Source organism: Suricata suricatta, chromosome 9 (genome assembly GCF_006229205.1).
Source record: "Suricata suricatta isolate VVHF042 chromosome 9, meerkat_22Aug2017_6uvM2_HiC, whole genome shotgun sequence".
NCBI classification, from domain to species: domain Eukaryota; kingdom Metazoa; phylum Chordata; class Mammalia; order Carnivora; family Herpestidae; genus Suricata; species Suricata suricatta.
This window is the reverse complement of record NC_043708.1, coordinates 84668291-84684752: the sequence shown is the minus strand read 5'-3', so window position 1 is coordinate 84684752 and position 16462 is coordinate 84668291. Positions and strand designations below refer to the sequence as shown.

Sequence of the window (16462 nt, the reverse complement as noted above, 5' to 3'; positions counted from 1 at the left end):
TCCCCTCCCTCAAAAAGCGTGGCGGAGTTGGGGCACTCTCCGCCGCAGCCACGCCGGTGGCGCTCCCTCCCCCTGAGCGCCTAGGCCCGCGGGCCTGAGAAGCCCTCCTCGGTCTGACCTGCGGCCGCGGCGTCCGTCGACCCCGAAGTGCGGGCCGGCTGGCTACTGGCTCTGCGCGGGGCCCGCGACGCCCGCTCCCGGCCGGCTCCCTCGGCAGCTCTCCGCGGGGCGGGCGGGGCCGGGGGTGAAGAGGGGCTGGCGCGTCCCAGTTCTAAGGAGGGGCGGGGCGGAGTGGGGAGAGCGACGGCGGGCGCGCCCGCGACCCGCTGAGGTGCTCCGAAGAGACGGAAGCGCGCCAGGTGAGACGGCGCGAGCGCGCAGGGCTCAGGTGGGGGAGCCGTCCCGTCCGTGGCGAGGGCTCGGGTACTGCGGCCACGAGAACAGCGAAAAGGGCAAGTCTGCTAGGGCTGGGGAGGGGGCGGAAGACCTCGAGGGGGCAGGGGTGGGGCGAGGGAGGCCCTCCCCGAAACTCTCATATCGTCGGATCTGGGCTCCAAGACCAAGAGGATCGGTCAACGCCTGCAGCGCAGGCCAGGCTTCCGAGCAAGGCTTTCGTCCTAAGACCCAGAGAGTGGCTGTGGCCACTATTCCCCGGGGTCCTCGTGAGCTCTCGGGGTCTCTGGCTCTCCAGCCTCGCCCGCGCCCCGCCGGTCCCCGGACTGCACCGCTAGGTTTGTGCCGGAGTCGCCCGGGGGGTTCTGGGCAGGGGGCAGGAGAAGGAGGGGCCGGAGGGGTGGCTGCGCAGGGGACGGCTCTCGCTCACGGTCCCTCCTCTGTGCTAGACCGAGGGCGGGGGGCAGCGCCTCTGAGCCTCGGGTGCGGTCTGAGAAGGTTGCGAGCGACTTGGAGTGCCGGGCGGGGAAGCACCTCAAACCCGGTTTGTCCGGTCAGAGCCTGGTCCTTAAGTGAATTAGGAGAGTAGGATTGGAAGCGAGCCCCACCGAGAGAAAAGGAGCGCTGTCGGTGACCGAACGTCTGGACCTCGTTCCCGCCCCCAGGACGGCTGCTCGGGAGGTTCCACCAGGAGGAGGCGAGCGGCGCAGACTGCCACGCACGCATTGTGTGGAAGCGGCGTAGGTAGGGAGACAGTGGTCCGGGTGTGGATGGCGGGGATGCTGAGGCTGCTGGGGGCGGTGAGGGAGGGGTGGGTTTTGAAGGGGGCCTTGGAGTGCCGCCTCCACCCCGGCCCCTAGGGGCGCACTTCCAGCGTCCACCCGGAGCAAGTTCAGACCAAGTGGGAGTTACTCAAAGAGAAAGCTTGGTAAGAAGAGACAAGAAAAACCTCTTAAGGCCATAAATGCCTACAGACAAGGAATCCTCATCTCGGCCTGCCTAGATCCTAGATCGTTTGGCTTGCATGATTCAGCGTCCCTGGGCTCCTTACTTACCTCAGCCCTCAACTCACTTCTCAGATCTTCCACCCACTTCTCAGATCTTCCGTTTCTTCGCTTAATTCTTTCCTTAGTGCAACAACATACACATGCCCACACACCTTCTTGAAGAGAAGAGGCTGGGACGGGAGCTCCTGACAGTTCTCGCCAGCCAGAGCTGTAAACTTTTAATGGGATCAACCCCAACCAGAGAAACAAAATAATCACATTCTAGCAGCTGTGTATCACCAGTCAGCGCTCTTGGCAACTCCGACCATGTCGCCCACTCCTTCGTAGAGAATTAGTAGTATTTCTGAGTTCCAGAAGATGGGGGAGGTGGACAGGGGGAAGGTAGAAGAGAGGCCACAGAGCATTAAGAAAGTACATTAGAACTTTGAATGCTGAAGACCAGCTGTACCCGGCTGAATTTTCTTAAAGATATGTAACTTTATTTCTTGCCCACCCCGTATAACACACACAGGAATCCCACTTCAACTTGTGATAGGTAAAGATTGGGTAACTATGTCTGAAACACAACTAAGCATTAGAAATGCTTCCGTATTTTAAGGGAGTGCAGAAAGGGGGGGGGGAGAGTGTCCCTTACTTCTCTAGGCCAAGTGAGAAAGGAGGACCCCAGAGTGTGGGGATTGGCCCACCCCATTGAGAAAGCACCTCAGTTTTGTCACAGGGGCCTCTGACTGAGCGTTTATGCACCTAGCTCTCTATGTTACTAAGCAGTACTTTCTTCTTGTATCTGTATTTCTGTTTACATGAAATTGTAGGTGTATGTCTGACTGTATCTTGTGCTTCTTTGTACCAGTATACATTGTGTATAAATAGGAGTCATGGTGGTGAATTAGGGGAGAAGTGAGTGAAGACTGACAAGAGATTTTTCTCAGATTGGAAGAAATTCTACTGTCAGACCCTCCTTGGGTTGCCAAGGAGGAAGGTATTCCAGAGGGAAATTAAAGCTTTGTAGGAAAAGCAGAATTGCTGGGTGTGGTGACTTTTCATTTCAGTCCCACCACTTCATGCAAGAGACCTGTTAGCTTAATTATTAAAACCAATTTGGAATCAGGGTCATCCAAAATTAACTTTAGTTTAGGCAATGGAGATTAAGGAAAACCTATTCCTTAAATTAAGCAAGAAGAATGTTATTCACTGTCTTTTTGCTTTAGTCATCTTTAATAAATATTTTGGTGAATTGTACTTAAGATACAGAGAGACTTTTGTTACTGTTTCTTTGAAGCACCACATTAATGGAGGTGAGCCATTCTTGTAAAGTATTTTATAACCTCCCACTAAAATATATGCAAGAATAATGCTGATAATGTAACGCTAACCAAAGTACATTATGCTATTATAACTTGCTTATATTGCAACTATTTGTTTTTGAAGTTTCAGCATATAACATGTATTCATAGTATTAGGAAACTTGCTTTATCTTCCTACCTTACTAACCAAGATATTCTACATTTTGTAGCCTTTTTAAAAACATAAAACCTTCCATCACAATTGTAATGGCTTTAGTCTAGGTGTCATAAAGGAAAAATTCTTAGACCAATGAGTAAAATAAGTATCACTGTCACATATTATCTACAAGTTTTTAGTCATATTTTTAGCTAGAGTTGAAACATGTTTCAGATTCAGTTAAACATGAACATTTATGCTTTGGATTCCAACTACTTGAAGACGCTTTCTAAAAATTTTGTGAAAGCACTAAAGATTGACAGGCTTGGTCAAATCCCTTCCTGCCCAATCCTTGGGCCTATATTGATGACACTCAACTTGAATGAGAATAAAATACTGTATAGGGCACAGAGGGAGCATAGCTCCCTCTTGTGTGTGAAATTGAGGATGCCGCCTACAGGGAGAGGAACTCACTCATTCATACATATTCATTCATTCAACTCACAAGCTGATTAGTATATGCTTCATGCAGGGGATACAAAGATGGGGATTAGAAGCTAATAGGGAGACTGATGTCCAAACAATTACAATCCAATGTGATTATTGTGATCATGGAGGTATATTCAAAATGCAATCATAACATTAAAGATAGGAACATCTACATGGGCCCAATGGTGTCATAGGAACCTCACAGAGGAGATAACACAAGTGTGACGTGAAGGGTAAAAAGCAGTTTTCTAAGGGGTAAGAGCATTCCAGGCAGAGGAAATAGCATATACAGAAGCATGAAGAATTAAGAGTATGTCAGAACCAGGGAGAGGCCAATAGTTCAGAATTGCTAGAGGTTAGGCTGAGCCAAAGATGAAGATGCAATGGTAGGTGAGATCCTGACATAAAGGACTTTGTATGTGATTGTGAGATTAGGTTTTACTCTGAGCAAAGAAATGAAGTGATTGTTTCCATGTTAGAAAAAAAAATGTTCTGGCACCAGGCAAGATAGAATAAGGCTGAACTAGGGCAGTAGAGAAGGAAATTCATGGATGGTTTCAAGAAGAAACCATCTAGGAGATAAGATGGTCCAGGTTTCTGGCTTATTTTTTTGATACAGTGGTGATGCCATCAAAGAGGCAAAGAAAACAGAATAAAAAGCAGAGCAGAGACAGTGAATTCAGTTTGGAACCTGTTAAATCTGAGGCTTCCAAAGGAAAGCGAAGTGAAAATGTCAGTGGGGTGATTGGCCCGGGGAAGAGTTTATCTGGAGACATATATTTGAGACGCCTCAGCCACGGGAATAGACGAGTTTGCCTAGGGAATCATGAAGAGTACTAGAAGAAAAGAGCCAAGACAGAATCCTGGGAAGCAGAAACATTTCAGAGAGAGGAAGGACTGGCAAGGGAGCTACAAAAGTCATGGCCAAAGGCAGGAGACCCAGGAGAACAATGTGTCATGGAGATCCAAAGAGAACAAGTTTGAAGAAAGAAGGAACAGTCCACAATGCCGAATACCACAGAGAGTTCAAGAAGGATGAGAAGTGAAATCTTCCCTTTGGATTTAGCATGTGGCAACCTAATGGAGAAGATGGAAATGGAGAGAAGCCAGATTGCAATGGGTTGAGGAGATAAAGCAGTGGAAATACCACCATAGACTATTCTTCCCAAAAGCCTGGCTATGAAAGGGGTAGAGTGAGATAAGACAGTAGCTGGAGGGACTGAGAAGTTCAAGGGAGAGAACTTCGCTTTTGTTCTTATGATGGGAGAAATTTAAGCATATCCTTGAGAGAAAAAGCAAATAGAGAAAGAGAAGCTGACATGTTGTATAGAGAATGGGGAATGACTAGGGAAAGGTGGTTGTGAAGGCAGGCAAGGCGATACCCATTCCTCTGGAATGGAAGAATTGAAGGGTTAAGAAAAAAACAAAATTTCATGGGAAAACTGGGGCTCAGAGCTTATATAACTTGTCTAAAAGACAGGATTAAACTGTTTGTCTCTCTGTCTTTTTTCCTGATACTATGCTACCCCCCAGAGATAGCATAGGAAGTTGCCAGCCTAGAAGGAGAGTGGAAGGCTGAGAGCCACAAGGTAATATAGAAGAATCACAGAATTTAGAACTAGAGGGAACATGGAGATCATATACAATTGCAGATGAGGAAACCAAGGACCAGGGAGGTTGTGATTTGCCTGTCTAATGGTTTTTTTTAATATTTTTATTTATTTATTTTTGATACAGAGAGAGACAGAGCATGAGAGGGGGAGGGGCAGATAGAGAAGGAGACACAGAACCGGAAGCAGGCTCCAGGCTCTGAGCTAGCTGTCAGCACAGAGCCTGACTCGGGGCTCAAACCCACGAACGTGAGATCTGACCTGAGCCGAAGTCGGAGGCTTAACCTACTGAGCCACCCAGGCGCCCCTGTCTAATGTTTTAAAATAAGTGTAGAACTGGTTCCAGCCCAGGGTTCTCTCCAACAAGGATTGGATAAGGAGATAAATGGAGCACTAAGATGTCCCCTCTTTCCCAATCTGGTAGCTTCTATCTATTCATGTCACTCTATTTCAGGTATCATTCTTAGCATTTTACATACATAATCTTGTCTCACACTCACAATGACCCTGTGAGGTAAACACTGTCATCCCTACTTTTTAATAAAACCAAGTGTCTGTAGAGGTCAAGTAACTTGCAAGAGGCAAACACAGAGCTGCTTAACTCCAAACTTATTCTTTCACTATTTCACTTAACAAGACACTACGTGGCCAGACTATAAATAATGGAACCTCCTGGGCAAACCAAGGCCCCAGTACAGATCACACACAGGGAAATGAGCAGAGATGGGATCATTGATTGTAAGATGAGGTGAACTCAATTGATTTCAACTATTCTAGAGTTGCCAGAGGATGAGCTAGGGTGCTTGAGAAAGCTGGACAGAGCAGTGTGGGCAATGCCAGGACTGGGAATCAGCCTTCTGATGATATCGTTGGATTATATACTTAGCAAAGCTGTCTGGCCTTTGTTCCTTTGGAGACTGAGGAGGAAAGCCAATCTTTTTGTAATCTGTATGAACGTTCACCTTTATGCCTTCACTTGATTGTAAATATAGCTCTTTTTATGTCCCGTTATCTGTCTGATTAGGCTGGAGGCCTCAGAGAGATAAAAGAGAATTATATTTCTTAAGGCAGTCCCAGAGGAAGCAGAGAAGCCTGGAGGGTGGTTGTGGCACTGAATTAGGGGACCTGAGGGTTAGGAAAGGAGCATGGGGCAACAGAGATGTATTGCCTAGACCTTCATTCCCTCACAGCCAAAACACAGGGAGATGGATGGCAGAGGCACAATGGAATGGCAGTAGCAGTAGAATCTTTTGAGCTCCAGAGATGAGGGAACTGGTCTGGTTTATTCTTATCTGTATCTTCACCACCAAGAACAGTACCTGGCTCATAGACATGAACATCTATTGTCCTACAGCATATGCCTGCCCCTCACAGCCCGATCAAAAATGGCTGCTTTCGGACACACATTCCCCTTCTATACTGGCCTCAAGCCAATCTTCCCAATGGACACCACCTTGGCCGTCCTCATTGTGATCTTTCTGACTGCGCTGATCACCTTCATCATCATCCTGCCTGGCATTCGGGGCAAGATGGTGAGAAACAAACCCAGTTCTGAAGACCCCAGCCCCAGAGAGACCTTGGCCTCAAGGTGAGGAGGCCAGATTCTCTCACTACAACCAGACTCAGGAAAGAAACTCCAGTCCCGAGAAAGTGTCACCCACCCCCCAGGAGGGAGCTAACCTACTCATTGATTCAACACGTAATTATTGAGCACCTATTACGTGGCAGACACTTTGGTCTCAATTGACCAAGTGACCTCAGTTTTAGAACCCCCACCCCCACACACCCAAGAGGAAGGGTGGATTTGGAAGGAGGGTGTTCCTTCCTAAACCCACCCACCCTGTGACTCAGAGGCTGTTTTGGCTGCTGCGGGTATTGACCAGCTTATTCATTGGAGCTGTGATCCTAGGTGAGTATAATCCTGGGCAACTGCCTCTGTCCAATCTAGTTTGCCCCACAGCCAACCTCCCCTCTCCTAGTTTCCTTACAGCAATTTCTGATTCTTGGGGTGTGGGGGGTGGGAGGGGCATAAGCAGAGTGTGACCAAGGGAAGGCTTGGATTCTGACCCCTTTATTCATCTTGGGCAACCATATTATTGACAAGCTAACCATGAGCTAGACCCTGAGCTAATTCATAGATATATAATTATGTGCAAAACACCACTTGGAGGTGACTCTAACCCAGTAATACCCAGATCTTCCTGAGTTCCTATATGTCCACCTCCCCAACCCCAGCCGTGAATTTCAGTTCTGAGTGGTTCGTGGGCCAGGTCAGCACCAACACATCATACAAGGCCTTCAGTTCCAAATGGATCAGCGCTGATGTTGGGCTGCAGGTTGGGCTGGGAGGAGTCAACATCACACTAACAGGTAAGGGATGGCTCTTGCCTGTGAGGGAGAAGATTCTGCTGTGTCTTTGGGATCTAGTTTGGTGTGGTCTAAAGACCTATGGGATGGGGGAATGGTAGTCAGGGAAATTTCCAGAGATGAACAGCTTCTGTACTTTTGCCCAATGTGATGAGCCCTTATGCAGGCAAATGTACACTCTGGTCCTTGGGTTCCTGCTGAGCACACCTGCCCCATTCCCCCAGGGATCCCGGTGGAGCAGCTAAATGAGACCATCAATTACAATGAGGAGTTCACATGGCGCCTGGGTGAAAACTATGCTGAGAAGTATGCAAAGGCACTGGAGAAGGGGCTGCCGGACCCTGTGCTCTACCTGGCGGAGAAGTTCACCCCAAACAGCCCATGTGGTCTGCATGGCCAATACCGCCTGGCAGGACACTACACCTCAGTCATGCTCTGGTGAGAGTGGGATGGAGGCCCTGCTGGCCTAGACCCAGAAATAGTGTTTCCACCCATCTTTCCTCCACTCGTGTGGAAATCCCTGGCACAGGCTGGTACCAGCCTCACAGGGCCTGGTGGGGAAACCTATAGGCAGAATTCCTATCTCTCATCTCTGGGTATTCTTGGGTGCTTGAGCCTCCATGCAGGCCTTTCCAAGTAGAGGTGTCTAGACCAACCTTCACTAGGTCCCTGGTTCTCCAGGGTGGCATTCTTCTGCTGGCTGCTGGCCAATGTAATGCTGTCCATGCCTGTGCTGGTCTACGGTGGCCACATGCTGCTGGCCACAGGCATCTTCCAGCTGTTGGGACTGCTCTTCTTCTCCACGGCCACATCACTCACACCACTCTGTCACCTGCACCTGGGCACTGCTACGCTGCACACTTGCCACGGGTCTGCCTTCTGGATCACATTGACCACAGGTGAGGTCCAGCCCTGAAGACAGACACTGGAGGGCCTAGGGCCAGGGAGGGAGGGCCAGGGTCCACCATATTGGTGGGAGGTGAGGGTCTGCCTCTGGAGGTCAGGATGCCTTTTCTTCCTTTAAAGCCCCATTCCTCTTACATCACTCATCTGGGCTTTTTCTACCCAGTTCCACTACCCACTCCATAGATGCCTACTCCCTGTGTCTTTTGTCTCTGTTGTGTCCCTCATCCCCTAACTCTCCTTTCACCCAGCTCTTTCCTGAATCTTCCAATCTTCTGTCCCTTCCTGCTTCCCCCAAACACTCTACTCTGTGTCCCCCATTCCTAGAACCCTTCTCTTTCTCTGCCTCACATGGCTCTAAATTGTCCTACAGGTGTTTCTCTTCTCCTGTTCTCTCATGCCCTTTCTCATGCCTTCTCCTCTGTACCCTGACCTTCCACCAGAGTTCTCTGTTTTCAGAGTTCCCTCTCTCTCTTTCTGTCTTCTGAGATGTAATTCAAAGACCACTGGCCTTAGAATCAAAGCTCAGAACAATAGAGCCACACCAGCCATATGACCCTAAACCAGTCACTTCTCTGAATCCCAGTTGCCCTGAAATGGGGATGCCAGTGTTCCTTGAGAGTTGTTCTGATGCTCTTGCAAGGCAAGACACCTATTACCTTGTCCCCAGGACTGCTTTGTGTGCTGCTGAGTCTGGCCATGGCAGTGGCCCATAGGATACAGCCCCAAAGGCTGAAGGCTTTCTTCAACCAGAGTTCAGGAGAGGATTCTGCGCTGGACTGGAATCCTGAAGAAGGGAGACTCCTGAGCCCTCGCTACCGGTCCACAGCCGAGAGTCCCGAGCCCCAGGACATCCCTCTGTCAGAGGCTTCCTCAGAGGCATGCTGTAAGAAGGAGCATCCCAGAGAGCCTGACTGTACCCTGTAAGGTGGCCACCCAGACTTCCAGTCTGGTTCCAGATCTCATTGGAATCTCATAAACCTGACAGAACTGACAGCAAGATGGGTTGTTTCAGGCCCCCAGCCCTAATCTATAGGTGGAGAGGAAGAAGAGGCTTTTCCTATTGATGTTAAAAAACAAAACAAAAAGCCCTAATATGCTAAACAGACATTAGAGCTGTCCATAAGCCCTGTCTCCATGGTAAGACCAAGCAGATGCTTCCTGTTTCTGCACAACAACCCTGCCCTCCCTTGATGCCTTGCCTCTTTGAGGTGCCATTTATTGAAACTCAGCTTCATTTACATAATGAGTGTGTGTGTGTGTGTGTGTGTGTGTGTGTGTGTGTGTGTGTGTGTGTTGGGGAGGTTACAGTTTGATACCTGTATAGTCTCCCCTATCCTTTTTGTTTTCCTTTTTCTGGGTCCTTTTTGTTCTTCTTTTACTTCCCCAACTTGTGTGATCTCTAGGTACAATGAAAGTCCTGGGTGAGAGAAGAAACCAAACTTCTTGTCCCTGGATATCAACCACATGTACTAATTATCTTTAAGCTTCACTTCTCAAATTCGCCACATAAGATTGTAGGTCTTGCCAAGGACCTAAAAACTAATACCAAGATTTACATTTTTATGCCTTGCTGACATTTACTTTAGTTAGCCCTCAGATACCACCTCTTAGTGAATAAACTGGAGTTAGTAAATGACCTCAAAAATGCCATTCCCTCCAGGTCCACTCACCTGGGCCAATGAAGGGAGAACCCACTAGGCTAGTGGTATGGTGACCTGCCTGGTCACTGCTACCTACCATCCAGCTGGGGCAGCTCAGGAAGATACTGGCTCTGGCGGGTTCCCCTTTGGGCTCACTAGAGGGCGCCCAAGCTCTCCCAGAGCCTTGTGGCAAGGCAGAGAGCATGGACTTGGCAGCTTCCCACCCAGAGAAGTCCGCTGAGGACTCATATTCCCCAAGCCTGAGAAAGCCATGAAATGTAATGGAAACAAGTTTAAAAAAAAAAAAAGGAAAAATATTTATTTACAGGTCACCCTGGGAGACTTTTCCCCTGGTGCAGAAGCGCAGCAAGTCTGAGGCCGCCAGTGTTTCCTTGGTGGCTCCCCACCCCTTCCCCTGCAATGACTTTCTTGGAACTCTCCAGGCCCAGCCCCAGCCGGCATTGCTCCCTGGCTTGCAGGGGACCAAGGTGGGGTAACAGTCTGAGGTTGAATCTCCCTCAAAGATTAGTATTGGTCGTTAAGTCCAGGGCTCCAAACGGCTTATGCAGTGGGTTGTTCAAGATGAGAAGCGAGCTCCCTTTCTCCTGGCTACCATAGTCCTCGACGGTTCGGTCCAAGAAAATGCGAAGTGCACTGGGCCAAGAGTAGTGGAGACTCACCACCGCCACTCCGAGCAGGAGGCACAGGATGCCTGCGGCAGCGCCGACAGAAAGAAACAGAGTAGTCAGGGCTCCAAGTCAGAATCTGGCCTGCCCCCTCCATCTCCTGGGGGCCACCTCTTGCATTTCCTCCCCCAACACACAGGGCAGAAACAGCCCTAATATGGATTACGTGATACACAGTTTCATATGCTAACTGTGCAAGATACTGAACCCCTCACGATCCCCTCCCCTTATGTGTAAAACGGGCATAACCGCACCTGCCTCTAGGAACTCTTAAGAGAAGCAGATTAGATAATATGTGTGAACTCGTTTTGTTGACTGTAAAGCACAAACCAGTATAAATCCAGTCCCCACCCCAGCCTCCCAGAATCTGCCTCCTCGGTCCTTACCAGTGGCTAGGGTGACCCAAAAGGCAGCGCCGTAGTGAGTGGTGAGAATGGAGGAGCCGAGGCGGAGCGGGCAGAGCTTCACGCTGGAGATGGACGCGAAGGCGAAGATAGAGAAGAGCGTGAAGGCACCGGTGGTCAGGAGCGCCAGGCCTCCGTAGAGCGGAACCGGCATGGAGAGCAGCCCGTTGGAGAGGAGCCAGAAGCAGAAAGCCACCCTGCGGAGGGGACCACTGCGCTGTGAGCTGGGTTCCCCCGGCCTCGCCTCCTCTCCGTCCCTACCCTAGCCGGAAAGCAGGGACTGGGATGGCAAAGGCGCCGGGGAGCTTTCCAGGGGCGTGGCGGGCGCCCAGCCTGTGCCGGCTCTCTCTGGGTTCGCGTGGTCTGTGCGGGGGACCCTGTGAGTTTCTGACTCGAGAAGCGGAAATTCTCATTTCCAGCCCTGTGCGGCTGGCTCACACGCCCCCACCCCGACACTCCGTCCCTCCCGCAACCACGCGGGCTTCTCTCCGAAGCTCACCACAGCGTGGCCGAAGCATAGTGGCCCGCCAGACGGTACTGGCGGTAGAGCCCGCAGGGGCTGCTCGGGGTGAACTTCTCCGCCAAGTAAAGAACTGGATCGGGCAGCCCCTTCTCAAGCGCCTCCCAGTACTCCTCTGCATAGTTCTCGCCCAAACGCCAGTTAAAGTGCTCGTTGTAGTCTATGGTCTCGTTCAGCTGCTGCACCGGGGTCCCTGCAGAGGGAGGATGGGCGGCGAATCACGGAGCTGCGCGCAGCTGGGGACCCCGCAACTAAGCAAACACGAATAGGAAAGTGGAGGTGTGAGAGAAAGCAAACGGTTTGACAGCGGTTGGGGGAAAGCACAGCCCCCAAAGGAATAAACACTATTTGAGCCTCTGGGGTCGGAGATTTCCTCCCGCTGTCCTTGCCACACTCCCCCAACCATGGGGTCCGCCAAAACAGGAGTTCACTTTGCCCCAGCCCCCTCACCTGTGAGTGTAATATTAATTCCCTCGAGGCCGACGTGCAGACCAACATGGGCTCTGACTCGTGCTGCGCTGAAGGCCTTGTAGGATGTGTTGGTGTTCACCCCACCCACTGACCACTGTGCGCTGAAGTGCACAGCTGTGAGGAGAGGCATAGTGTGAGGAGCGGGGTAGGGGTAGAGAGAGAATTGAGGAAATGGAATGGGGAGGGCGATGATGGCAGGTAGGACGCAGTACAGAGAGATTGATGGGGGTCTGGGGGTCCAATGTGGTATACATGGTAAGGGGGTAAGAGTGGGCACTAGAAAGAGTTGAAGAATAGAAAGAGGGAGCAGGACAGGAACCCCAAATCTCCATTTTCCCAGGTGCCCTCTGCCCACCTCCATCCTCACCCCAGGTCCTCTCCCTACCTGCTGCACCACACACTCACCCACAATTTCTGCGCCTATGAAGAGACTGAGAAGAACTCTCACCAGCCAGAACCAGCGCTGCAGGAACAGACACCTGGGTCAGGCCTGGTAACTGCTGGGCTAGAGTCCCCAAGACCTCCCTTGACCCCATGCCACCTAGATCTCTAGTGCCTTGGAAACTGTCCCCTCTTGCTCCATAACCTTTTCCCAGTTCCATTCTTGATGTTTTGAAGCTGAAGTCAGTCTTGTTTTTGTACAAGTTCCTCTGAGCCATTGCCATTTCTGAAGTTTTCTAGTCAATGCATTTCTGCCGCCCCAGTCCCATTTCCCAGTGTACCCTGCAACATGGCTTTCTGCCTGGTGCTAGCCCACCACCTCCACCCGCCAAGTATCTGGCTCCTGGTCCTGGTCGTGCTGCCTACTCGAGTCACTACTATGGTGAGGCTCACCGAGTCCAGAAGTGGTAGGCAGGCAGGGGTCATCTTCCCTAGGAGAGGGTGGCCCCAGGGTCCCGTCACCACATAGAGGAGGTGGGAATGCAGCCTTTCAGATATTCCTAGGTGCACCAGTTTCCCAAGGAAACCAACACAGATCAAGACTCAGGGAGGCTAGGAACTGGTAGACTTGAAAAACAACTTAAGTTCTAGGAGAAGCAGGGCGGGGCAGGGAGTTCAAGGAAAAGTATCCAGTCTGCTGTAACTCTGAATCCTGTGTGGGAGTCTCTGAGCCCTTAGGATGAGAGCACTCATACACATGCATCTCTATGCAGCAGACAGTGAAACACAGCAGTCGCAGCTGCTGGTTTCTGTCCTCTGGGTCTGCCAGCCATCAAGTCATCACCTGAAGGCTGAGATTGGAGTGCAGCCACAGTCTGACGGAAGGAGGGAGACTCCAGCAGCATGTGAAGACTAGAATCAGCTCCAGGACTGCTGGACTGAGTACTCACTCTCTGCATCAGCCTCTTGAATGATCCAGGTGGGGTCAGTCTCTTGAATGTTTTATTCAGGGCCTCAACCTCCCCCAATCCTTGAAAGGTATGCCTGCTGCCCCAGACTTCTATCTGCTCCACCTACGCTCCTCTGATTCAGTGTTTCAGTCTGACTATCCAAGGAGGCACTTGCTACCACATGACCTGTCCTAAGTCTTCCAGAGGCAAGCTGCCCAAGACCTCCAGGCGCTAGCATCTAGCACCCCCTTACCGAGTGGCCACGGATTCCAGGCAAGATGAGCAGGAAGCTGGCAGCCAAGGCCAAGAACACCAGAATGACGATGAGCAGTGGGACGCTGATGCCAGGGGCATGCCGGGGCTGGGGGTAGAAAGGCAGCTCACCATTCCACAGAGTCATGCTGCAACCCGGCCAAGCTGAGTCCGCTGGAGTGGGAATAGCAGGCACCTGGCAACCGAGGCTGGGTCCCACTTCTCTTTATCCGGTCCCCTGCGTTCTTGGACAGGACTCAATGGGCTGGACAAGCTTGAGTTCCTAACTTTCTCCTAAGGAAGTGCTTTCAAGTGCTCTGGATTGTCTGGAGCAGGGTTGGGTAGGTGGGAGAGAGGAATTATTTCTCACTGGCTGTAACCAGTTATGTTCAAGGCTCTGTGTTTAGAAGTGGTGTGGGATCTGGACCCCTTTTATAGCAGCCTGGGCAGCTTGCTGGGTGGAGGTCAGGGCTTGGCAGCTGGGTGTGACTGGGAAGAGAACTTGCAAATAAGGGGCGGAGGTTGCTATGCAAACGAGAAGAGCCCTGACTCCAAAGCAAGACTCAGAGCCTCCCGTCCAGATTTGCACTCTTGGCACTAGTCTGACCTGAGTGGACACGAAGGCAGCTGGCCTTTGAGGATCCAGAGAAGAGGGTGAGAGTGCCACCAGGGTGGCTGGGGATCTTCAGAGCTGGGAGGGGAGGGGTGCTGTGCTGGGAAGCTGAAGACAGAGAGGAGAGCAGAGAAACAAAGATTCCAAAAGGAAAGACTTCTGACCCGAATGGGAGCCCTAAACCAGAGGTTGGACTGCAGTTTGGGGCCCGATCTTCCCATCCCTCCTGTCCTTGCACAGGCGTTCCTTGCAGAGTATCAAGGACTGCAGGTGGGGGATTCCCAGCAGATACTAAGGGGTTGGAGATGGGGATTCGAGGTTTGGTGGAGAGAAAGCCTGAAAAACTGGAGGTAAAATTCTGCCTGGGACTGTCAAACCCCAGAGGACTAGTGCCCTGTGGGCTCCTTCGGTTGGGGTTAGTTCTTCCACTAGGCGGAAGTAGGGACCGTCATCCGTGTCTATCAGATGTCCTGAAAAGAGCAACGTGGGGATGTGGGTCTTTCTGGAACTTTGCTCCAGAAGTGAAAACAGCTGGCACCTCCTCCCCTGTGTGAGCTGTAGACATGAGGGACACCAGCTCCTTGTCCCTCACGGATCACCTCCCACTTCCCAGGCGGCAGGGTCAGCATGCTCTGTGCAAGCCCGGAGGTGGTGGTGCTCCTGGGAGCTCTGCTGACTGCATCCCTGGATCCAGCGGGTAAGTATCTGGTGCCCCTAGCTTAGCGAAGTCGCCCAGTACCTCCTGCGGGCTGAGGAAGTAACAGACGCAAGCAAGCTTCGAAACTGGTCAAATCGCAGCGCAGCTCAGCAGGATGGGACACTAGCTAGCGCAGCTTCAACGCTGGGCGGTGTCGCCTCTTGGGTAGGATTGGGTACACTCAGTGAGAGTGAGAAGCACTGACGGAGGCCGCCGGGTCCCCGAGTCGTCGCAGGGAGGCTAGTGCTGAGGGGACCCCTCTCTGCCCCACAGGCGGCCAGGACTCACCTGCACTGTCCTGGGAAGTGCAGCGCTATGACGGCTGGTTCAACAACCTGAGGCATCACGAGCTCGGCGCAGCTGGTGCGTCCTGCGGTCGGTCGGGGTCGGGGTGAGGGGGAGGATGGCGAGAGGAGGGCGCGCTGCCAGTCGCACGGCTGTCTGAGCAGCGAGCTCCTATGCACCCCAGGGCCCAGGAAACCCTGGCGGAAAGGGGTCTCGTCAGTGAGGCAGGCGTAGGGAGAGGTTTGTGGGCTTGTTGGGGACGGAGTGCCCGGACAAAACCCCGCTCCCTCCTTCCCACAGGCTTCCGACTGCAGCGCCTGGTACCAGCCAATTACGCGGATGGCGTTTATCAGGCTCTGGGGGAGCCGCTGCTGCCCAACTCGCGCCGACTCAGCGACGCCGCCATGCGGGGCACAGCCGGGCAGGCCTCCCGCCGCAACCGCACAGTGCTGGGGGTCTTCTTTGGTGAGAGCAAAGTAGGGGAACACCGGGGTTGAGCAGTCAGTCCCTCGGCGCCTTCGAGAGCCGCCCTGCGGCTGACCCAACTCCCAGCCATCTCTACCTCTCACTAAGCAACACTTCCAGGCGTTCTTTATCTTCGGGGATTTAGGGGTGTCGATTTAGGGATATTTGCTTCCCTAATCTTTCTCTTACCCTTTAGTGCAAACCCACGAGTATCACTGGACCGCCATTAAAGCTTTTAGGAGCGGAGTCCCCTGCCAACGCCCTCCTATTTATATGATTATATCCTCTTTCCTCCGAAAGAAAAGGGGGGGGGCAGGATCTGGTGGGAGGTAGAAATTGGTTTGGGGGAGCCCTTATCTTAATTATTATTTGGATTCTCACACCAATGTTCCGTGGAGAGGGTACTATATCCCCACTTGAAAATTAGAAAAAAGACCTGGAGCTGGCGGCAGAGCTGGCACTATATGTCTTTGACTCTTGAGAAACAAAGAGACAGTCCCTGCCCACGGGAACTGGCGATTTTCATCACTTTGGTCCCCATTGCGGACAGGCTACCACGTGCTGTCAGACCTGGTGAGCGTGGAGACACCTGGCTGCCCAGCCGAGTTCCTCAACATCCACATCCCGCCCGGGGACCCGGTGTTCGACCCTGACCAGCGCGGGGACGTGGTCCTACCCTTCCAGAGAAGCCGCTGGGACCCTGAGACAGGACAGAGCCCCAGTAACCCCCGGGACCTGGTGAGACGACGCTCGGGGGGGTCACGGGGAGGTGGGCTGGCAGGGGCCGCGCGGGGAGAGGCTCCTCCCCCACTTCCTACCGATGCTTGGCTGGCCCCTGGCGCCCCCTTACCCGCCTCAGCGACTCCACCGCGGCTCCCCCTGGGCT

The 16462-nt window shown here is 52.1% G+C and overlaps 4 protein-coding genes across 4 annotated transcripts in view; 2 read left to right on the top strand and 2 right to left on the bottom strand.

Annotated features, from left to right (window-relative positions):
* The window catches only part of DUOX1 (dual oxidase 1), a 33908-nt gene extending 33739 nt beyond the window's left edge, over positions 1-169 (bottom strand). Inside the window, exon 1 of the mRNA XM_029951028.1 lies at positions 119-169. The gene's annotated coding sequence lies outside the window, so the exon portion shown is untranslated. The remainder of the gene's footprint in view (positions 1-118) is intronic.
* A 6155-nt stretch (positions 170-6324) lies between these two features.
* DUOXA1 (dual oxidase maturation factor 1) lies at positions 6325-9610 on the top strand. Its single transcript, XM_029951566.1, has 6 exons — positions 6325-6471; positions 6791-6848; positions 7175-7309; positions 7531-7744; positions 7988-8205; positions 8880-9610. The coding sequence occupies exons 1-6, from the start codon at positions 6325-6327 to the stop codon at positions 9134-9136; spliced, it is 1029 nt and encodes a 342-aa protein (XP_029807426.1). The 3' UTR covers positions 9137-9610.
* Positions 9611-10181: 571 nt separating this feature from the next.
* Positions 10182-13742, bottom strand: DUOXA2 (dual oxidase maturation factor 2). The gene is made up of 6 exons (XM_029951567.1): positions 13518-13742; positions 12339-12396; positions 11913-12047; positions 11442-11655; positions 10925-11139; positions 10182-10564 (listed from the first exon to the last, which is right to left on the bottom strand). The coding sequence occupies exons 1-6, from the start codon at positions 13662-13664 to the stop codon at positions 10371-10373; spliced, it is 963 nt and encodes a 320-aa protein (XP_029807427.1). The 5' UTR covers positions 13665-13742; the 3' UTR covers positions 10182-10370.
* A 1014-nt stretch (positions 13743-14756) lies between these two features.
* The window catches only part of DUOX2 (dual oxidase 2), an 18297-nt gene continuing 16591 nt past the window's right edge, over positions 14757-16462 (top strand). The window contains exons 1-4 of the mRNA XM_029951195.1: positions 14757-14826; positions 15100-15189; positions 15412-15576; positions 16127-16414. Of these exons, the coding sequence (XP_029807055.1) occupies positions 14757-14826; positions 15100-15189; positions 15412-15576; positions 16127-16414 (613 nt within the window). The remainder of the gene's footprint in view (positions 14827-15099; positions 15190-15411; positions 15577-16126; positions 16415-16462) is intronic.

Coding starts and splice junctions, on each gene's coding strand:
- DUOXA1 (XM_029951566.1), top strand. CDS start 6,325: ATGGCTGCTTTCGGACACACATTCCCCTTCTATACTGGCCTCAAGCCA. Junction 7,745..7,987: donor TACACCTCAGTCATGCTCTG/GTGAGAGTGGGA, acceptor CTGGTTCTCCAG/GGTGGCATTCTTCTGCTGGC. Junction 8,206..8,879: donor CTGGATCACATTGACCACAG/GTGAGGTCCAGC, acceptor CCTTGTCCCCAG/GACTGCTTTGTGTGCTGCTG.
- DUOXA2 (XM_029951567.1), bottom strand. CDS start 13,664: ATGACTCTGTGGAATGGTGAGCTGCCTTTCTACCCCCAGCCCCGGCAT. Junction 11,140..11,441: donor TATGCTTCGGCCACGCTGTG/GTGAGCTTCGGA, acceptor TCCCCTCCGCAG/GGTGGCTTTCTGCTTCTGGC. Junction 10,565..10,924: donor TTGGGTCACCCTAGCCACTG/GTAAGGACCGAG, acceptor GCGCTGCCGCAG/GCATCCTGTGCCTCCTGCTC.